Source organism: Python bivittatus, unplaced genomic scaffold (genome assembly GCF_059951505.1).
Source record: "Python bivittatus isolate LINGU-HERP-01145 unplaced genomic scaffold, Pbiv_v1 ctg000960_np1212, whole genome shotgun sequence".
Classification (NCBI taxonomy): Eukaryota; Metazoa; Chordata; class Lepidosauria; order Squamata; family Pythonidae; genus Python; species Python bivittatus.
This window is the reverse complement of record NW_028277124.1, coordinates 6,539,769-6,563,973: the sequence shown is the minus strand read 5'-3', so window position 1 is coordinate 6,563,973 and position 24,205 is coordinate 6,539,769. Positions and strand designations below refer to the sequence as shown.

Sequence of the window (24,205 nt, the reverse complement as noted above, 5' to 3'; positions counted from 1 at the left end):
TCATAACTTTGAACCGTTGCTGAATGAATGGTGGTAACCCAAGGACTACTTGTAAGCCTAACTGGTTGAAAGCACTTTTTATGACCAAGACGTTGCTTTCCCATTTGTTCCAATATTGAGATATTAGTTCAGAACTGTAACAGCCTTCCTAGAATGTGAAAGTAAAAGAGGAATGCTCTTCCCCCCCAAATCTTGCTATGCTGCCTTCTTTTGGTGGGAATGTTCCTGGGAGGATGACTGAAGAACATTGTGAGTGTAAGTCAAGAATACATACCCGAGCAGAGTTATCCAAGGTGTAAAGTTCATCCTAGCTGCCCAGCTAAAATAAATAGCCAGCAGTGATATAGGAAGATGCCAGAGATGGATGATCACTTTAGTGACAATGGCATCATTTCATATTGGCAATGGTAAATTGCTCCTGCATTTTACCAAGAAAATGACATGGATAGACAATATAGAGTGACTGAAGATATAATGAAATACGATGAGACCCTCAGGTTGGATAATACTCAACATGCTATTGAGAAAAAGCTGAGGATCTTTTGGAGTACTAATGGTGTTTATGACATGGTTAAATTAAAGCCTTCAGAATTACTTATTGCTGATGCTATCATGCATAAAGAGCATGAATATGGAAAAGTACAACAAAGTGAAAAATGAAATAAATTGACTACATATTAACATCATAGCCCATAATGTATGCTAACTACCACCCAAGCTACAGAAAAATTATTCAAGGGTATGATTAAAAAACAAATAGTGGAAGCAGCAATTAATGCTTTTTTCAGTTAGTGTTTGAAGAACAATAAGACTAGAAATAGAAATATCCAGAATGAATAAAACCAACACCTTCTCAAACATACAGCATTCCCACAAAAGGCCCAATATCCAATCTAGTTCAAGGCCGGGGAGAAGAGCCAGTTTTTGAATGAGACCAGGGTAGGAGCAGTACAAATCTTTGGTGGGATGTTGTTCCAGAGGGCAGGCAACAGAGAATGCTTGATTCCAGGGTTCTGTCATATGACACTTTTTAATTGATGGGGCTTGAAGCATGCCAAATCTGTTGGAGCAAACAGGATGGGCAGACACTTCCTAATATACGTATTTGCTCTGTGCACATTGCACACTTTAGTACTTGGCTCTGCTTGCAAAACTCAACAACCAAAGCATAACCTTTGCATTTGTTCAATAGCATAATAATATTATAATGCATGTGTACGGTGCATACTTTTCTGTTCAGCAACCTGTCTGAAAAAGACAGCACAATACATACAGAACACAAGCAGCTGCAAATTATATTGCAGTCCATGAGCTCTAACTTTCTTACAGTAAATAATTTAAATACAGTAATAAACAGTCCTTTATTTATTTATTGACATTTATATACCATTTCACTCTAAGCAGCACCAATATCATGTAGTCAGCAGTTTTTTTCTTATGTCCAAAATGGGTCTTAATCTCTAAATATGTGCTTAACTGGCTCCTCCTCCATTCCCCTCCTTCTAATATCTAGGATGGGAAGTGAATCTGCTTTTACATTGCCTAATATGCTGCCCAGGTCTCCATGGCTGGAAGGATTTTTAAAAACTAAGCCATTTGTATACCATTGAAACTTTTGAAACATTAAATGAAGGACTCCTTTTTTGCAAAAGAGATGGTGCTTTGTTTTGAGTTAAGGCTTTAAAGATTAAAATCAACATTTTCAATTGTGCTTGGAAATAATTGGAACCAACGAAGAACTTTCAACAGTTAACAATCTAGCTGCTACATTTTGTACCAATTAAATCTTCTAGACACTCTTTAGTTGTCAACTCCACATAGAGGGCATTGCAGCAGTCTAATCAAGATACAATGAAAATCTGGATAATCTTGGCCAGACATAAATAGCTTGAAAATGGTCTCAGGTAGTACATTATGTTTTACTGTGCAAATATGTTTCTTGCCATAGCTGCCCTCTGATATGCAAAGACAATAAACTTGCTCTTTTGGTGAGTAGGAGACACAACCCCAACCAGGAATAACTGAATTGCAATCCCTGTTCAAATTCTTATTGATTAAAAAACCCCTCCAACTTCCAATCAAGTTGTCTCCATAGTTAGCTTCAATTCCTTTTTGCTCTGTTGCTAGAAAGCTGTATTTCTCCTTCATTAGAACTGAAAAACAGGTGATTAATTTTTGTTATTGGTGGTCTAGTTGGGAAATAGGTTGTAGACTATATAAATGCCTGCAAAGGAGGAAAATCTAAAATTGTGAAGAAACATCCAGTCTACTGCACGACAGCAGTGGCATTGTTATCTTCTATACCCATCAATTAAGAAAGTGAAAGTACATTTTACTTTAAACAAATGAATAGAAACATGACTGGTAAAGGAATGAAAGATCTGATTGGTGTACTCTAAGCGTTGGTGGATGGACTCAGTTACAGTGACGATGGATGGTAACTGTTGGAAAACCTGAAGGACCAGGTTAGGGACAGATCATCATGTGGAAAATCTATCTGTGTGGTCCCTAAAAGTCAACACCAACTTGATGGCGTATAATGAACTCTTAAGCTTCTGTTGAATTGATAAATTATTTGTACTGAGATAAATAATTATAAGCATAAGTCTGAGGAGGCAGAAACCAGCAGTTTCCAGACTAGGGAGAAGTTAATGTAAACATATCTCAGCTGCTTCCAAATACTATCAAGAGATGAGCCAAGTATCTGTTAACCTGGAAGGGCTGGAGGAAATAGCCTACAGTTTATACTCTGGAGCACAGAAATATATAAAGGCTATGACCTCTTTGAACTGCATTGAACAATTGGTTGTTGTCTTTAAAGCTTCATTGTTTCCTGCAGTAAAGATTCTAAACTAACAATTTGAGTGTGAGAGTCTTCTACTGAGTCAAGCCAAGGGGTTGTTTGGAGGGCTGTGATTTATTGCCAGTCTGTGTGTGTAGTGTTTCATGCCATATACCTGATTCAAGCATTGGAAACACAATCACCTAGGAGCAACTTATTTGGCGGGCTTTACTGAAAGTATGGAAAAATGATATTCTGTAGCCTTTTTCAAGAACTTAAATATTTGATTTAATAATGGACTTTCAATTACAGATAGAAAGGGTGTATCAAATCCCAGCTTGCCTCCTGCCCTAGTGGGAACAAGAATACATTACTCTGGTCATTTATTATTACATTTTTTGAGATTTACAGCTAAAGAATATTTATATTGTCATGCTCTAGACCAGAAACAGCTCATGTGGGTCTTGACATGAGTCAAATAAAGATATTTGCCAAGTAAATAAAGGGCACTATGAAACCAGGTGTGCTGGCCTTCTGTATGAAAGGGAAAGCTAGAGAAAGAAATCTTCAGTATTACATTAAGCAAATAAAGTCTCCCTTGAGCTGAGCTTACCAACTAGTGATTTCATGGATATAGTGAAAACAGTTTGTCATTGCCTTCTTCTTGGAAGTGTTTTTCAATTGCACAATCTAACTGGCTGGGGAATTCTGGGAGTTGAAGTCCACACATCTTAATGTTGACAAGGTTGAGAAACACTGAACTAGCCTACAGTCTTGGGATTTTGTGGAGGTCTCCCATCCAAATCACATCTCACCCTGCTAGGTCCCCCCCCCCCACCCCAGTCATCCAAGGTTGGTTAGGTGCTGCCACTTGCTCCAAGTACTAAACAGTATTTTGAATTTGCCAGCAAAAGACTTTGAAATTTCTAACCCTAAGGCTTTGTACTGAAGGGTTAATTTTTCTTCCAGTGATATTTCTTACCCTTTTAAATATCAATTTAAAAAAGATATACTCTCATTTACTGTTGTTTTGCTATATTAAATCTAATAGCTAGCATGAAAAAAGGAATTGATTGCTGAGATTGCTTCATTATTGAAAAAATAAACAATAAAGCCATACTCAAGTAAATTACCATATTTGTGTATTTTTTCCAATTTTCTTAGAAATGTTCATTCAAAATGAATTATTTGATATTGTCATCACTTGATTATAATTCCCAGAACAATCTAGAAAGACTGATAAATATAATACAATCATCTGCAGATTATTTTAGTCAATTTTTGATTATTGAAATTTGAGAAAAATTTTCTATCATAGAATTCCAAACTAAATCACTGAGTTCAAATCCCAAGTCATTTTCTCATACATGTAATGCCTAGAGCCTATCTGGACTGATTTGTTATTCAGTCATTAAGTCGTGCCCGACTCTTCGGATTGAAGGTGCAGATAAATTGCATAAATACTTTTTGAGAGCCTGTTATGTTTGATATAAAAGTTTTGCATAATATTTGTATACTACTGAAGATGTTTTTTGGATTTTAAATGATATGGATATGGATATGCATTTTTCAAATATTGTTAATATTTTTAATTGCTAAGGTCTCATAAGCTTGAAATTATTCCACAAGTCTTATTTGCAAAATATATTTAAGAAAGAGACGTTATCATCAAGTTCTCATTTTTGAATACTGAACATATGAGCGGCATGCTAACTAATGCAGGATATCTGTAAAACACTGCTCCTCCTGGGCTTCAAGGTACAGTCAGAGATCAGAGTTCAGATACAGAAAAACCGAGAAGAGACAACTTCAGCAAAGGACTTCTATGAAAAGCAGCAGCTTTTCTCCATTTGACCTTGTCCAAGTTATGCTTAATTATATTTAAATTCATCTTCAGTTTGTATTTCATGAATTCTATATCCACTAAAGCAGCAGGATATTCTATTCTGAGGAAACCATATTAAGTGTGAGAAAAGTAGGCTTGAGTGATGGTATTCTATCCTAGTCCTATTGAAGTTCTCTGTCTTCGTATTCCTTGAACTGATCATATTTATTCACATACTTAAAATGTGAGTAATCTACGAGTGGGAGAGGAGAGGAAGACCACGAGCCAGAAATTGTTTCCATCTTATCAAAACTTGTAATGCTAACTTTTAAAAATTGAGTCCTAAATAATATGAAAAACCCAAGATGATGTTTCTGGTTTGGTATACAAAGTTTGTTTTATCCTTGATTCTTTTGTAATTTGCAGTTATATATAAATTAAGAAAAATTATTTACTGTATTCTTGACCATAACTGGAACTGCCGGAACTGCCATCATGTGATTTTTTACTTGACGTCAGCCTTCCCAGGTAGACCAGACAGGAAACACAACCAGATGAGCTAACTCTACTTTACTGTAAGGCTACATTAACAGAATCTTGCAAGTCTGAAAGTATAAATCTCTTGCCGTCTCCTTTACAGCCAGAGATGCTAGGGAGGGTCCCTTCTGAGTGTCTTTCTCCTCCCATTATGCAGCTGCGGGCTATGCCCTCTTTTATCTGATTGTTCCCTAAGCAGCATCTCTTCATCCCATTTCTCAAGATCTTTCTCACATACTATTACACTTTATGACTATGCTTCGCAACAAAGTTCCTGTTTCCAGTTACAGTGGTACCTGTACTTACAAGTAAATTATCAGCTAGAGCTTGAGCAGATAATCAAACAATTAAAGTGACTGTTCTTCCTAAAAAGTTATTTGGTTTTCCCAAGCATTTTTGATTTTCTTCCCTGTTACTTCATTTCACATACAGAAAATAATATATATTAAAATAGTGATTTTAATGAAAACAATATATTTTAATAAAAGAAACAAAGACAAAATCCAGTAGGAGAGCCTCCCTAGTCAAAAAGAGTCTGAGATCTTAAACAATTGTTTCTATCTCCCTGAGCTAATGAAAACAGGAACAAAAAAGTTTGGCAATCTGGAATTATTCTATTTAAACAATATCTCCTGACAACAAAGCTGTATTTAGAGTATTTTAAATATAAACAAAACTTGTTTTCTGTTTTGTCTAGGCCTGAACTGACATCTTATTTTGCTATGATTTGGGAACGTTTAAGCAAACATATCTTATTCTTGCAAAAGCACCACATTTTACTCAGACAAGAAGTGAAAGACATGTTTGGTACCTTACTGATTTTGGAAAGTCATAAACAAGAAAGCCCGGTCAGTATGTTACTTAACTTCCCGCTGATATAATTTTTCTTGTTTGGGTAATGTCAGGGAATGGCATCTGGTGAATGATTTTAGGATGGAGGAATTGTATCTGTGTGTGTAGTTGTAGTAGTTCTACAAATATAGGTTGTGTGCTTGCCAAAAAAGAAGGTTTCTTTGGCATTTAGCTGATTATTTTCTGAAAGATGAATGTCCTGATTACTAGTCAGTAACAAGTCTACATGTTTTGATTTGAAGGCAAGGTATAAAACGATTTCTAAAACTTTCCATAAAGACATGAATACATCTTATTCCGTATAGTTTTGTGAAAAAATACTTCCCCCTTTTGGATTGTTTACATTTTTGCATAACCTTGCCACTGAATGTTATCAGAGCTTCAGGTGGGTCCTAGTGATATATAAAGGGAGAGAGTATAAAAATGACATCAAAGTTTGGTCTTTATTTCATTTAATTCATGAAGTTATCTAACATATGAGGTGCCGCAGTGAAAATATAATTACCCTCAAAACCTATTGTATAACAAATACTTTGATGCGAGTTGCAGCAGTTTTTTTTCAATATTACACTCAACTTTGAATGAAAAAGCCAAATAATATTAATGCTTGTAATATTGATATCCTAAATTATAATTAATATCGATAGAATATTTTTTCTCTTCTCTGTTTGCAATACTCTAAGTTATCTAAACAATATGTCAATAATCTTTAATTATATTATACATTAGAAATGTTACTGAATTGAAATAATACAATGTATCAAGATTTATAACAACTCAATAAACAGAAAAAAATAAAAATAAAACAGAATTACCCTCTTAGGTTCAGTAAGTGGTTGTATCACCTTAGGCTATAATAAATGCAACATTGTAACACTTCCTGTCGTTGTTGATCGGCCTCTTACATCGCTGTGTAGAAACGTTGGCCTATTCTTCTATGGCAAACTGCTTCAATGCAGGAACATCTGAGAATTTTCTACCAAGCTTATTTCAGGTCCTGGCATAGTATTTCTCTGGGGTTTAAGTCTGGACATTGATTTGGCCATTCCAAAGTCCTGAACTTCTTCATCTGTCCCCTTGTTTGCATGTTAGCGATCACTGTATTGCTGCATGACCCACTTGTGTTCCAGTTTTAGCGGGCAAACAGATATTCTCTTGTGGAATCATCTAATGCAAAGCCGATTTCATGCTTTTGCCAGTGGCAAGTTGTCTGAGTCTCTAGAGAGGAAAATATCCCTGTACCATGACCCTTCCATCTTCCACAATTCATATGAATTTGAGAGTATATAGTGGAATGCATGCTTGGTTTGTGCCAAACGTAATGGTACCCCTATAGCCTGAAAAGTTCTGCTTTTGACTCATTTTTTCCACAGAAGCCTGGAGAGTAATTCAGGTGCTTTTTTAGAAAACATAAGACAATGGTTTTTCCCTTGCTATTCTCCCATGAATCCTGTTTATACCCAGTGCTTTTCTGATAGTGAAATCATAAACATTGACTTTAGCCAGGGTAAGAGGACCCTACTGATTTCTAGATGTTCTTCTGGAGTTCTTTATGGACTTCTTTGTTTATTCTTCTGGAATATTTTGACAGGACAGCCATTCTTGAGAAGATTCATCATCATTCTAAATGTCTACTTTTCTGGATCAATGAAGTCCCAGAACTTTAGAAATGGGATTGTAAATGTTTCCAGACAATTAGGCATCAATTACTATTTAATGGAAATCTTCAGAAATTCATTTGATACAAATGTGATGTTCCTCTAGAATCTGTGTGATGAGTACTTCACTGGGGTGAGAGGAACCAAAGTTTGTGAGTTTTATATAGGGCAAGGCTGGCTCAAATCAGTACTTATTGTTTAAAGAAGTACTCACCCAACTCCCCTAGTTATCATTTTAATGGAATTGATTGAACAATTACTTATTCATACTGGCACATTGCATGGTAGATGACTTTGTTATGAAATAAATGAAACAAGTACCAAACTTTGGTATAATTTGTTCAGTCACACTTTTTACAGTATGTATCAGTAGGATCCTCATAATATTCTGCTATCATTTGGTGGCAATAATATGCAAAAATTCAGAAAATACAAAGAGGGCTAATACTTTATCACAGAACTGTATCTGTTTTAAAGAAGATCCTGTTGAGATTGAACTTATTTCTAAGTAAATGGCTGTATTTGTTTTCATCTCTTTTATCAGAAATGGTTAGTTTTTGCCTTTTTTTCAGGGCTACTCCCTTTATCTGAAACTTATCTGGAGACCAGAATATTCCAAGCATTTCATGATTGTTCAGACTCTCTACTGTAATAACATTGGTATCTATTAGTAGCAAACGTTTTACAGATCTGGAATAATTCCGTGCACATTATTCAAATGCTCCTTGAAACTGCAGAATAGATGCAGTTATTTGAAAACTTGGCATGTTTGTTTCAGGGCCTTACCAAAATATTCTGCATATGCCTATGCATGCACAGGTGACACTTTTACTGGACAGCTGGCAAAGCAATTCTTCAGGAGGATCTCAGAGCTGCTGTTTTTGAATGGGCGGAAGCTGCTTCACAGCTTTGAGGAGTGGATTCTGAGGCACGTTTTGCTCACAAGCAAAGTGCCTTGACAAACAATTTGCACAGGCCTAAAACTGATGCATTTTGGTCATATAAGGTCTTTGATGAGTGATTGGTCTTCGGGATTTGTATACTTTCTGAAGGTCCTTCAAGGTAGATCGGTAATAATGAGTTCTCAATTTTCAGAATTCTCACATGCACAAAAAAATCAGAGCAATGCAATGTATATGAAACATAGTTAATTAGTTTCAAAATATATTAAGGCAGGAGCTGAGAGAAACCAATTTTAGAAATGTATATTTTTGCATTTACTATTATAATTCCGCAAAATATTGGGACATTTTAAAAATATTGTTTTATTTCTTTTGCTTTAGACTTCTCCACTGTTGAAAGACAGCTTTGTAGAAGACTGTGAAGACAGATCTTTTTCCAGTAGTGATAAAGCCCCCTGTAATTCTCAAGCAAAAAATAACCAAAAAAAGCAAGGTAAACATGCACAATGGTTTGATAGTACAGAAAATAATATTCTATGAAATACTGTTACATATATTTCTCCATAGAAACATTGAAGAACAAAGGCTTAGGAATTGATATGTAATTTGTTAGTAAAGAAGAAATAGTTATCCCCATCTTAGAAGGAAACTTCTTTACTAAAAAAAGCATTTGTTGGATTTTCCAAATCTGTTTTTTAAATGATAAATTTGCATGCTGAAGGAAATAACGTTAGAAGTGGAAGATGTTGATGTGCTCAGCAAAGGCCACAAGAAACAAGCCATTAGAATATAGGCTCTTTTACATGATATATATAAGCAATCATGTTTTGATTATTTTAGTAGAATTTTATCAATAAAAGAGAGATGGTGATTTAAAATAATTATCTAGATCTAGTTCGTGTGTGTGTGTCTGTATGTGTATAACTCTCTTGGAATTAATGGCCAAGTTGGTTAAGTTTTTACTGGCAAGTTTTTGCTGACTTGAAATACAGAGAGTCTCAAGATACAGTTGCTGTTTTCTTTGGCAAATGAACAGAGAGAGTTACAGCATATTTTACTAAAGTTCACAGTAGGGTCCTTTGTAAAGAACTGTAATGGACAGTTTAGATCAATAAACAAGAGATAACAAAAATGAAAAATTAAAGGGAATGGGACTTAAAAAGAAAACAAACTGGTCTGATCGCTGTGACTTTGAAATGTGCTTCATTATTGTTTGTGTCCACATACAAAAATCACAAGCTGGTGTGAAGATGAGAGTAATGAAAAAAGCCTCCTAGAAAAGATTCATATTACAGGTAAAAGTAATGGCTGAATAATAGGCTCAAATGTGGGGTTTAACTTTATTATACAATAAAACATTGCATTTCAGTGGCTTGTGAATTAGCCTAATAGTGAATAAATCCGGCTGCTACATTCCGGATTCAGACATTAAACGCAAGAACATAAAGTCCACACTTATGTTATGCTCGTTTTAATTCTTTGTAATCATGTTATATGTTTTAAACCTCGTGAATATCCTCTGTCATTTTAGCCTTTCAGGTCTTGGTATCGGTGTTACAAAGGTCAGTCACCATGGGGAAGAATCAGTAATTATATGGCAAACTACACGCTTCTGATTTGATTCTTTTCTTTTCAGCAGTAATTGAATGTGTATCATTAGAGTAAGAGCACAGGAAAAAGTGCCAGGCAAGAAGCTGGATGTCTGTCTCAGAGAGACATTCTGATAATGTAAAAATATTTTGCAATAATATTTCATCAGAACCTGTTACAGTCTCTTTCTGTTAGCTGTATTATATCTGTTTAAAAAGAATATGAACATGGCAGATTTTTCTTGTTCTTTTTTTTATATGTGTATGTAAGTCCATAGTGTATGTTAGCATCCTTAACAAATGCACATCTAGTCAACATTTTACAATCCCTTTCTTTTTTGAAAAAAACAAACAGCAGAATTAAATACTGAAATTTATAACTATGTGTCAACAATGAACATACAGACGTTGAAGGATAATTATCTAAATAGCTATTGGATTTTTTAATACGAAAAATGCTTTAATATTTTCATGTACATTTCTGCTTAGCTTTTTTTTTTTAATGATCTGTAGTTAGAACAGGTTCTACAGTCATCAAAAATAGGTGGAACTCTTTCAATAGCTGTTAAAGAAGTCACAAAAACAATGCAGTAAATGTCTTCTATAAAGAATAACATTCTGGCTTTATTGAAGAGGTCCACGTGTCATCCAAGAAGATTGGTATAGATTTGTTTCCATTAGCTAACAGAAAAAGGTAACATTTCCAACTTTTCATGAAAATCTGCTAGACCGGAGAAATTAAGGTTTCTCTAAATGATGTCCTTTCATACTGGTTTTCCACAATCCTGTGCGGGGAAGAATTGTGATAAAGTTCTGGTATTTCATAAAAGCCATAGTCTATGTAAACGTACAATGTTTATTTCCCTCAACAAAACTTTAAGTACCAATTGATAAAGGTCTCCTCATTTGATGTAAGTAAAGGCAGCTTCTCATTTTCCAGTCTATCAAACTATTCATGTTGTCTTTATAATTCTTCGTTAATTTTTTATTAGTACAATTGTATGGTAGTGATTATATCTTTGGAGCAGGAATGAGGTTTAGCTTATTTTGAGCAGAAGCTTTTTGGGGGGCTAAGGGACCCAACTGCTCCTACATTTCCTGGATATTTTATACCCACAAGTGCACACATGTCATTTTGTTATTTTGGCTGCATCTAACATAAATTGCTACTAAAATAATGCTGGATTCCCACATAATATTAAGCCATAATTTGTTTAACCGTAGTTTATTAAATAAACAACAGTTGGCTGGAATTGCAAAACACGTTAAAATCTAAATCATACAATATAATTTACTGGATACTGGTGCAGAACAGCATGCAATTAATGAACTTCCTTCAAAGTTTGGAGGGTTGCATTATAAACCTCTGCTCTGAGAAGTTCAAGGACTGTCATCCAGGCCAGTTAAAAATGACACCTTCAAGTAGCTGTGGAAAGAAGCTGCCAAACTTTTACAGTAGTGCCCAGAAGTGAAAACTGAAAAAAAAAAACAGCAGGAAGAGAAGCCAGCAGAACTCCCCAAGTTTGGTTTGTTTTTTTCTGAAATCACAGTGCAGAAAACATGGAAAGTCCAAGGAGAGAAAGTAGTAATAATTGTGATCAGGAACAAAATGAAACAGCATTCACTGAATGGAACTTTGACCACTCAAGATTTCTCTACAGACCAAAGAGACCCTTTGAGTCACAGAGAATGACTTACACCAGGGTTCCTCAACCTTGGCAACTTTAAGACTTGCTGGCTCAGGAATTCTGGGAGTTGAAGTCCACCCGTCTTAAAGTTGCCAAGGTTGAGGAACCCTGACTTACACCATCCGTTACTGACCAAAACAAAGTACGTGCCTTTTCAGTTAAGAGGCCAAGAGGGCAACAGTAGTGCTGATGCTACCTTGGCTTCTCCGTTGTTTTCTACAGGCAGAGCTCGCTTTAGTGAAACTGTGACTGCTGAGGATTTTGTAAATGGACTGTCCACCTGGTCCACATCCAAGGGAAAGTGATGTTAGAAGCTTTCAACAATCTGATTATATAACCACAAAACAAAGCTGGGGTGCAATTCCAACGAGAGTAGTTCTGCTCTTCAATTTGAGATTAAATGCATCACCCGACGTGTTGGCTTTTTCACCAGGAAATGGAGTGAGCAGTTAGATGATTGATACTTGTGGCTGGCCTCACTTAAAAAGCAAAATTTGGATTCATGAAGCCTCAGATCCCTATTGCTTGGTGCTGCTGATTTGCTCAAAGAACACACTGCCACCGAATTTAGAACAGGCTGCCCAAACCTTTTAGAGACAAGTGCTTGATAGAATGATCAGTGTCACAGTGATCTTGGCTCCTTTTAACCTGCCCTTTAGAGGTTATAGATAGCATGGTATATTTCAGGTGGATCCTGTGGAATTTTACTGTCCATTATCAACCTTCTTGCAAAATACGATTCGCTTGATCTTTTGGACAAGTTCTTAAATGTGAAGTATGGAACAACCAAGTCTGACATATAGAGTGAATTTGCTAGTTTTCTTTCTAATTCTATTAGGGATGGAATTATAAAAAATATATTTATAAAAAATATTGTGTAAGTTCCATTTTTCTCTCTGATTATGGATAGAACCCAAGATATTGGTAAGAAAGATCAGAGCAGCCAGGTGGTTCAGTGTGTGTCTACTGTCTGCAGTGTGGGTAAATGCATGAATCAGCAGCTGGTTTGATCAATAAAATGTTAAGTACCATTGAAAGTAATGGAGTGGGCATGTCAAAATTGTGCTGCCAAGCTATAATGGAGCTCCAGCTATGAGTGGACTGTATACAGGTGTCTAAACTAGATTTATAGCACAACTGAGAGGTACTTTTGTCCACTGTGCTGTCCATAGCCTCAGTTTAGTCCTGAGTGATGCTATATTAGTTTCCTAGAAGTGAGAAACTTCAGAGTTGTAGAATACTTTTTTAATTGCTTTGCTCACAGTATTAAACTATGACATTCACTCTCCCTATGTATGACATCTCAGTCCAAAATTATGCTGGAGGCATGGTAGGTAACAGGATGGTTAGCAGACTTTGAGGCACTGTTGCCCATTCATTTCTGCTTCGAAGACATACACAAGGTGGTGACTGAGTTCATTCTCCTTGGAAAGAAGGATGAGAAAACAGAAGCTAGGGCCCTGAAATTTCAAACAGAGAAATGTCAATTTGACTTGCTGCTCACAAAAATTTTGGAGCTTATCTACTGCATTTCAGAACTGGTTTATTCATTACAAACTGACCAAAGCAAAGCCGCAGGGCTTCTCCATACCAGACTTTTCCAATAATTTGCAAGATGCCAGTACAACATCATGTGAGATGTAGTGGCTCAGTCTTGGCATATAGGAATTTCCAATAAGTTGCCACAGATGAAGACATTTCATTATGACCTCTGAGAGAATCAAAGATCACCATTTCAGAGTGAACTGGTTCTTTAGAACACTGGCCATAGCAATCTCTCAGATAAAACATAGGTTTATAGTCTAAATGAAGTAGTTCCTACGTTTTAAGTCTTGCAGCCATCAGTCACGATGTTAGCAACAGATATAGAGCTGAATGCAGCTGGAGAGCCTCTTTTCAAGAAATGGAAAAGTGACTTGTCATACATATTTCCTGGGCATTTGTTGTTGTTCACATTATTACTGAAAACTCTACATTTAAATGTATGTAAAAACATCATTCAAAGCAACATGTCCCAGGAGTGGCTAGTCTGCTGGTGTTCTGAACTGAGAGTGAGTGTATCATAAAACTGGGTATGCCAAAGATAGTAAGTATATCTTCTAAGGAAAAGACGTGAAAGAAAAACATCTGAGTGAACCTTTACAACTCTGCACCATGGCCTCCACCTGCACATAGCCAAGGATGATGTTGCCAGGCCCCAATCACCGACCCAATTAGGTTGTACAAGGTGTGCTGGCTCTGAGGCCACAACAACACACAAATGGAACATCAATGCCCTGGCTAGCAGATTACACAACTCAAACACAGAGAGGAGGGAGACAGGAAGAGCATCCAACTGCTTTGTGCCAATGCCTGCCTGTCTGGATGGAAGGTAAATGACCGCTGCTACTGTTTAATTTTTAAAGCCTTTGTTTGACTTGTTGACTTGATATGCTGTTTATTATTATTGTACTTGCTGCATGTTCTTGGTCTCAGTCTGCTTTTCAAAATGCAAAAGCAACTGCTTTGTTTTGATTGGTGGCTGAGCTGGTCGTTGCTCATACTATACATGCTCTTGGTCTCAGTTTGTATGATATGGGGGCCCATTCCACTCTAACTATATCCCAATAGAAGAATAATACAATTGTGTCTTATGGAAACATAGCAACAAACCGGGTCAGTTGTGTTTGTGTAGATTGCTACAAAAATTGGAAAAAAGCACTATAATGCCGTTCAGCGGTGATACTCTTCAGATTTCCTCACAATAGCTGAATGAATGGTGTTAGTTCCAGAAAAAGCCTGAAATATACTGTAGATTGTAGAAGCAGCCTAAAAATGCCTCTTGAGGGCTAAGTATCTTTGTGTTCAAAGGTGAATGTTAATGTATTAGAAGGCATTTTTAAAATATAGTTTAGAGTCTTTCTGAAATATGGTTGCTCGATGTGCAAAACTACTTTAAGTATCAGGTGAAAATGGCCTCTTGAAGGGATTTAAGACAGAGAAAAATTGAGAACAGAATTATGTATTCACATGTAATACTGTATGTTGTCGTTCTTTCCGTTACTGAGATTTTTAAATGCAGTATTAAAAAAGACTGGAAGAATAACTGTTAGTTAACTTGTTAGTACAGTTATAATTTTTTCATAATTTTATATCATAGCTTGATGTTACATTTTTTAAAATTGGAGGATCTGAACTTTTGCATAGCCATAAAGAAACTTGCATGTTCAAAGAGAAATTGGAATAATCGTAATGTTTCCAGCACATGCCAGATCCAGAGAGAAACAAGTGTATAAAACCTTTGTGTGTATGAGTGTGTGTTTAAGAGAAAGAGCAAGCACACATCTTTCCATAGATCTGATGTAGCAGTCTCCCAATTTCTAATCAGTCTTTTCAGTCAAGAATGATTGAAGAAGATGGAAGATGAAAATTCTCATGCCTATATAACAATAGTAACAATATTTTTAAAAATTATTTTCATGTAAGAAATGCAGGGACAAGGAGCATGCACCCCTTTGTACTAGTTGATTATTTTTACATAAAGGGACATCAATTATCCCTTAAATGTCAATTATTGCAGTATAAATTATTTGGAAGATCTGATAGCTAAGTATTTGCATTGCCCTATCAAGTAACATGTTTGGTAACCTAATCACTTAATGGTAGCCCTTAATAATAATGTATTCCCCCTCCCTACAATATTTGAAATTAGTGTGGTTAAGAAGTGGCAGTACTAGAGTTGATTTTTTTCACTGTTTTCAGTGCATGAAAATTATAAGTGAAATTCTTATTCTAAAATGCATTTATAATTAATAGTAAAAATGTTGGATTATTGTGTTGCCCAAGAATTTCTGCTGCTTGTTCGCTCTTTGGAAAAGGTAATACTGTAGTGTAAAAGAAGGCCTTCAAGATTTCAAAGAATATTAGATGTTAAAAGGAACCAGTTGCTGTGTTTGTGATAGCCATGTGTATATTTTAAAGGAGTAATGAAAAGACAGTTTCTTTATATTATCTGAGAAAGTAAAATCCCTTGTATCTACTTCAACTGCAGCACCACCTAGTGTCTGATAATCGTGTTTTGTCATTTTGGAAAAAAAAAGTTTCCATTTCTAACTAGATTTTTATGGAATGGCTAGCCATTGGAAGAAGAGGAAGTTGCCCAGTTGATTAAGGTGTTCCTGTTTTTGTTCTGAGGCTGATATATCTACCGTGTTCATTAGGATGAAATTTATAAAACAATCTTTTAAAAATGATCGTTGAAAACCATAACCAGATACTTTCTATGGTAGTTCTATGGCTGGACAGTCCATGATTAAGTAGCTGAACAGCTAGTGACTACATGGATGCATCCATGCACAATCTTCATGACAACATTGTAAAACAGGTTTACCATTGCCTTATTTTGGGATTTTTTTGACTTCCCAGTAAACCCCACAGCCCCGGGATTCTCTGATAGTCTCCTGTCAATTCTGAGCCTAGACAATTCCTCCTCTTTGGACACTTACAATTGGAAGGTGCAATGTGATAGGCATGGAACAAGGAAACCTTGACATTTCAAAACAAATAAAACATACTAAATTTGAAGTCTTAGGAACAAGTGAATCAGAATGGGCTACTTCAGTTCAGATGATAACTTGAGGTTATTATTTGGATCATGAATTCACATGAAGGAATGGAGTGGCAGTTGTGCTCAGAAATGACATCATTAAATGTGTGCTTGACTATATTCCAGTTATTTGTCATATCTTTTAAAATTAATGGATATCCAGCAAATACAAATTTTATATAAATATACATAACTACTTGTCAGCCCTTGGAGATAGACCAGGTCAGGAAACAGCTTCCATAGAAAGCCTAGAACTACACTTTCTTAAAATAGTAGTATGTAATTATAGCTTCTCTCAGTAAAATGTAGTAGTCTTCCTGTGGAATCTGTTTTCTGATCTAGTCTATCCTGAAGGGCTGACATTACTTCGGATGAAATGGCAAATTCAGGAGTATTAGAAAGACCATACTATAGTACTACTAATGGGTGATTGGGATGCAAAATTTAGAGAAATAGAGAACCAGACTCTCTGGAATCATGGGAGAACATGGGTTGAATAGTTTTGCAAAAATTTATTCATTGCCAATGCCTGCTTCAAGGAGCATGAATGCAGTTTGAAGGACTTTGCTGGATAACATCAGGAATAGGAAACAGAACATGGAGAGGTGAAATTCAGTCAGCCAGGGCATTACAGGATACAGATTGTAGAACAGACTATGATTTATTGGTGTCAAATATTCAGGTTAAACTAGAAAATTAAATAGAGTAGGTGTGCCAGTAAGGTAGGACCTAGAGAACATGCAGTCGGAATATAATATCAGTGTAATGACAAAAGGAATATTTTTGAATAAGTGAAGTACAAAAAGCAATAGACCAACTGCCAAAGAGGGAAGCATCAAGCACAAAATGGCAGCAACTTTAATGGTGAGGGGGGAGATAAATTCAATTTGTTTTGTTACTACTGGCCTTACTTCAAGAAGTCACAATAGCCACATGTCAAATACAGTTTAGTATCCTGGAGCTATGTTGCATCTCCAGGGAGAGTTGTGAAAAACATATTATGCATCTGTTAAACGTCATTGCCAATTGTAGTGAACTAGAATCTAGCTGCTGAAGTGTTCATAGCTCTCTCTTTCAAGTGGGCACTGTCAGCAGTTGGGGGAAAATCTTGGAGAGAAAGAGTGAAGTTATTTTTTCTCATAGAGTTCCATACATTGCAGCTATTAATGCTGTTCACTGAGAGGAGATAATCTTCCAGATATCCTGGACCTGAACTATTTATTGTAAGATATTTATGAAAATAAACATACTTACTGTATTAGAGTGATGCATATCATCCTAAGGCATATGCATTTTCTGAATCCTTGCTAATTAGACAGCTAATCAAATAAGACAATATTTAACCAAAAATGTAAGGTTGCTATCATTGATCAATGTATCATAAATATTTTCATTAAAATAATATAGGGCAAAACACAGCCTTAGAAGTATCTATTAAGGATATAAACAAATTTGTGAATTGACCATATTTGCTCACTGATTGGATATTAAAACTACATTTAAAAGAAGGAGAACATTGATTAAAATGAAATGAAATATTAATATTATTCAGTATTTTCTTTCTTCATGATCCAATCCCATCTTTATAATTTCTTTGTTCTCCTTTTTTCTATTATTTCCCTCTAAGAGCTCTTGACTAAATGCAAAATACCATTTTGTGGCAGACAAATCTTGTTTTCGTAAAATTAAATAGAAAGTAGCCCTATAGTGTTTTATCTTACATTTTCTCACTCTCCAGCCCACATATGTGTTGAGATGTCAATTCCCAGAATTCCTAGCCAGTGTAGCTAAACCTTTAATTATGCTGGGGTTCATAACTCAAGGTATGTTTGGGTTTCAAGCTGGGAAATGTGTAGAAACATTTGTGGTGGGGGTGGGGTGGGGTGGGAATGATAAAAGCAATATCATACCATCAGAAACCAAGCTCTGCCCAAGTTTTGTGATGTTACAGGCAGAGGTTGCACCACAATGGCATGATGCTGTTTTCATCATTCTGACAAAAGCTTTTGATCCTGCAGATGCCTCTGTGCTGCGGTGAAGTTTTCATTGTGCAAAATCATGTCTGTGTCTCTATCTTTTTTTAAGTTTTAGCTATACATATGGGTTGATGTCAGTAAAGCAGCCCACTGAAACAGATATCGCGGACACTTGAATAATATACAGTTACTGAATTCTGTGTTATAAAAGATACAGAACAGTAAAATATTAATCAATGCATCAGGCATTCATATCACAAAGTAAACCATTTCCAAAAAATCTGTTCAACCTATAGGAAAACTGTTACTCAGTTGAAACCAGTGTGGTGTACTGCTGTAGCTGTAATGGTTAAAGTGTTCAACTAAACTAACCTAGATTCACCCTCAGCCAGAAGAACTCAGTGGACTTTAGCCCAGTCACTATGTCTCAATCAAATCTACATTAAGTTGGAAGATTTATGTATGCCACCTTGAGTTCCTGGAGGAAAGGTAAGAGAGAAATCTAGCATTTGCTTCAGAGTTTTTATATTAAAAATAATTCACTGCTCAGTTTGCTCTTAGACTGATGCTTATTCCAAATATTGAAGCTCTGTAAAATGCACTCATGCATCACACTGTTTCAAATGGTTTTTTTTTAATGATAAACATTCAAAATACAGAAATGCTGATTTGTAGCAATAGAATACAAAATACCAGCATAACACCAAATGCTTATATACCTAATTTTGAAAATCAGTTAAATAAGCTGATATACCAAATGTATTGCCATAGTTTGGCAGAGAAAAGTATAACATATCAGTTTTTTATTCTTTAGTGAACAAGTTATAAATGAATGAGAAATGTATGTTTTAAAATGCTTTCTTGACTAAGATTTATAAAATATGTGATAGTTGATTTGGTGAAATGCTTGTTCAAAGAGACTGAAATTTATCTTCTAATCTTCTGTCTTCTAATTCCGTGATTGTAAATAGATTTTGAACCAAATTTACTCCAGTGTAATTTGTTCAGTTGAAGCGAAATACAAATTTGGCTGACCTAGGGACACAGCTATGTTTTCTTTCCTCTGAGCAATATTCAGGACATTTTTCATATATACAGGTGAAGATACATTAACATTCAAAATAAATTGGCTGAACAAGATACAATGAACATATTAAAATTAGGAAGTATGCTAAAAAATACTGTAGCCTTTCCAAGACTACTGATTTATGAATATGGGTGATGTAAATAATTGTGAATAATTTAGGCTGCAGTTCTCTACCCACTTGATCAGATAATATAAAAAGAAAAATGTCCTTTGTGTTTTAATGAGCAACCTGTTTTGCTAACATTCCTGTGTGTGTGTGTGTAAAATAGTGCTAACTTTTTTCTTTCACAAATCATCAGAACATTTGGGATAGCCATGCTTTCCATCAGTGATCGTACAGCCTTAACTAGCAACTAAATAACTTTAATTTATTTACTTGTCTGATTTAGTCAGAGTCCTTTTATTCTCTCTCTAAAGGTACACTACCCTTGATCTTAGCCAAAAGGCCAAGAAGCAATACTATAGACTTCTGTTCTTGATGCTGGATGAAGTAGTCTTTTAAGAGCTGCCCTCAGGTGTACCATTCAACTCAACAGAAAATTCCTAATTGTCTGGACTGTGTAGCACTTTGAAGGCAAAAAAAAAAAAAAGTGCTTCAGAGCACATGTTGGTGTTCATTTGCATCTTTTTAAACCAAGTACACCTTTTCCTGGGATCTTTCTGGCGTTGTGGAGTGGAGCTACATCATCTTGGGAAAAGACACAGCTACTTTAAGGAGTTCTCAATAAGTGCTACGTGACTACTTTGTATGCCTCAAAGGACTTTTTTCCCTTCAAATCCAAGGTGCTGCATAGTCCTAAAAATTATGCCATCTTTGGAAACTTAACTGCATACTTTATCTGCCTTATTTATTAAAAATATTAAATAATTTTAGTAGAAAAACAGTAGAGCTATAAGGAGAATAAACTGTTATTAATATGCAAATCATGCAAGGGCTAGGATTGCTGTTATGTCCACAATAAATATCCATTTGAAAGTCATGCTTAAATAGGTTCATAGCTAACAAAAATGTTACAGTAACATTTTTGACACAGTTATGCGTAGTCTAGGATAACAGTGAGCAGACTCTTATCTAAGAAAATAGTTTTTGAAACGTGAAGCAATATTCAAACAAAATTATTATTCCCAATACTAGTAATTGTCATCATTAAAATTAGTACAATCAATAATGTTTTGTGGCAGAATTGTGCCATAATTATTATTGTTTTTACTAAATCATTACTTTATTCTTTGCTTTCATTTCTAATGGAGATTTCCACCTCATGTATGTTCTGTCTCCATGTTCCAAAGACTATAGTATGAGATACATGGCTTAGGAACATGTATCTAACACATTATCTAAATTTGTTAGTTTTTACATTTACATTTACCCATGGTAAAATGTATGTTATTTAATAGGTGATCTTGGAAACTCTTGAACTGGATGGGAATCTTCTTGTGCAGCACAACTCATTCTAAACTCTCCACATTGTTAAGCTACCTCAGAGAACAAGAGAGCCATTTAGAGCATATTCTACATAATTAACACCTTTCACCCACTGAACGCTATGCTGTTTGGAGGGTTTCCTTTCCTGTCTTCATACAGGTGCACAGTATCTGTCTGCAGCTTTTTTAAGCTGCTTCGTGATCTTGAAAAAAGATGAATTTGATTTAAGAAGTTGCAGACAGGTACCACATAAACATCTTTTTGTTTATGAATGTGAAGTGCTGTGCAGTCCTAATAATTATTGCCTAGCAGAAAAATTCCTGTGCATTTGTTCCTATCAATTCTCATTCTATTTTATGAAAGAGAATGTACTTATAGTTGGAATTTGTTAAAAGGAGGCCTAAGGGTAGGTGTGATTGTCCTATCTTTTATTATACAATCATCTTTTTTAGCATTCCGCAGCCTCTCTGGCTTCCCATATTTCAGAATGGGAAGTAGAGGAAACTTTTTAAAAGTAGTGTTGCTACTGTCATTGCGACAGTGGAGTCTTTCCCTTGAGAAATGGTTGGAGATGTCTCCATCCCTGGAGAAATTCAGAGAAATTGTTCACCCAATTTCTTTGCCCACAAGAATTTCAAAAGAGCATTTGTGCCCACCTCTAATTATAATTACAAAGTCTTATCTGCCTGGAGACATGTAAGTAATGGCTGATTTTAGTCAAAAACTTATGAGAAGTCATTTTTTCCTATAGATTGGAGGAGATACCTATGTGAATTCTTAGTATTTTCTTTCCTCTCTGAATTTTTTACCTTCTGGAGATGGCTATCTAAATACCTTCTGCTTTACAATATGCCTTAAAGCTAGGATCTGACTTCAATTCTAATATTAAACTCCTGCATGTGAAAAGTCTAAGAAATAACTCTTAGTAAAGGTTCATTTATTCATTTTTTTCCATCTTGGCTCATCAGCTTTTAAATTATAAATTGCTTGCTTGCTTGACTTACCTTTTTGGTAGAAGCAAAAATTTGATAAACGTTTTCCCTTTAAAATAAAAATCCATTTTGTGTCATTTTTTTTTAATGAACTTTTAAAATTAACTGTGCTTACTAACTGCATGTAGTATCGTGGAAAGAATGGGAACCTTTATTTTTTACAATCTATTTCAGTCCAGAAAAATAATTGAAACATTTAGTTCATTTAGGATAACTGGAAAGTTATTTTAAAGAAGAAATATAGGGCGGTGGACAGAAATAGGATCGTTTAACTAGGTATATCCTTTACATATATTTTCACTCTTCCTGCTGTCGGCAACCAAAGAATTATGATTTTTAATGCATAGTGAGGGAACTAGACAAAAAAATGGACCTCATCCAATAAAACAAGGACATAGAATAGGATATGCAATGAAGTCATATTGCAGGGTTTGGCAAATTCAGGGAAAACCCTGCTGGCAGCTGCTTTAGTGGGCCTCAGAGCCTACATTTAGATGGAGAGAAAGGGAAGCAGAACTGGCTCCTGGACTAAATATGCTGTGGTGTGTCTTTATATGGAAGTCAGTGCTACCTAAGGGACCGCCTCTCCCCCATGACTTCAACCCATCCCACCCGTTCACACAGAGAGGGCATGCTTCGGACCCCCTCAGTAAAAGAACTCCGTCTAGCGGAGTCCAGAAAGTGGGCCTTCTCTGCGGTAGCCCCATTCTTTGGAACATTCTGCCCCGGAGGTGCGATTGGCCCCCTCACTCCTGGCCTTCTGAAGGACCTTGAAGACCTGGCTCTGTCACTTGGCCTGGGGTGGGGAGAGAATATCTAAAGCAGGGAGATGGCTAGCCCCATAGTGGCCGGCTGTCCCCGACCCGATTTTCCATCTTCTTCGATTTTTCCTTTTTTAGTATTGTTTTAATTTTATATATAGTATGTATTGTATATATATTTATAGTTTTAATGTCTTTGTAAGCCACCCAGAGTCCCCTGTTGTGGAGGAGATGGGCAGGGGAGAAATCCAATAAATAAAATAAAAAATAAATAATACCTGTATTATTTGCACATTACAATGGCTAGGGAAACTCCAACAAATACATTTATTCCACCTCAATCTCCAATGTATTCTATGAAACATAATTTATGTACTATAATGACAGGCATAAGATAAATATTTTAGAAGGTCAGTTTTGGTCATAAGCTTCATTAATCTTTATCTGAATATTTTATGTAAATCAGAGTAAAAATGAACCTGTTTTTATGTGTTATAAACTATTTTGCAATTTTTAGCTTCTGGTTTAATATATAGTATAAATATATAGTATAATTATAGTATTAATTTAATTAATTACTAATTATAGCATTAATATATAATGCCATCAGTGGGATTTGGTTGCTAACTTCTTTGATTGGTCTTGCAATCTTTACATGTCTTCTCACTGACAATGTATAAGGACATGACAATATATAATGATAAGTAAAATTATAACATCATGTCCTCTACTTAAAGGATGTATATTATAACATTATGTCCTCTACTTAGATTCCTGTTTATTCTGAATATTCGTGATTTGTTTTCTACTATCATGCACAATATTTGTTCACTACGGCCCTAACAATGCTGGGGGTTGAATTAGGACAAATGTTTTCTAATGCCACATTATCAGTCCAGATTTATGATCATTTCTGCATTTGAAAATAAATATCAAACATCAGTACATGGAAGAGTAAATTAAAGTCTAGGAAAAGCTCTACAATCAGGACATAAAGCATTATTATTTTTTAAAATATGCAATGTCAGAATAGTTTTTAATAGTTTGCTAGATTGAAAACTGATCATGTTCTGTAATGGGTTATTGGGAATGGGCTTTTGTTTACAAGAAAATAAACTACTGTAAAATTACTATTAAAGCTTCTACCTTTATATATTACTTATTACCATTATATATTATTCTACCTCTGTGTAACAATAATAGTAGCAGTAGAAAATATAGGCACATTATTTATGGGGAACGATTAAATTGGCTTGATCTACTGCAACGAATTACTGTATGTTTATTAATAATATACTTTGAAATCAAAATGTATTTTTAAACTTTGTTGCTACATGGCATCTATTATTATGGTTCTTCAGGCTGGAAGTTACAGTGCAGGACTATAATTTCTCATTTATTTTAGCCAACAACTAATTAAGTGTTTGTTTTTTATCTTACAGGTTTGAACATCAGTGATGATGGCTTAAAGGAACAGAAAAGTAATCCAACCAGTTCTGAGCCCAGTTTTTCATCTCTGGAGAGGAAAAGCTCTTTGTCAAGGTA

General features: G+C 35.4%; 1 protein-coding gene across 3 annotated transcripts in view; it reads left to right on the top strand.

The window, feature by feature from the left end:
- The window catches only part of KIZ (kizuna centrosomal protein), a 79,599-nt gene that overhangs the window by 39,790 nt on the left and 15,604 nt on the right, over positions 1-24,205 (top strand). For all 3 annotated transcript variants that reach the window (XM_088131336.1, XM_088131335.1, XM_088131337.1), the window contains 3 exons: positions 5,842-5,992; positions 8,938-9,049; positions 24,103-24,202. In XM_088131336.1, the coding sequence (XP_087987462.1) occupies positions 5,842-5,992; positions 8,938-9,049; positions 24,103-24,202 (363 nt within the window). The remainder of the gene's footprint in view (positions 1-5,841; positions 5,993-8,937; positions 9,050-24,102; positions 24,203-24,205) is intronic.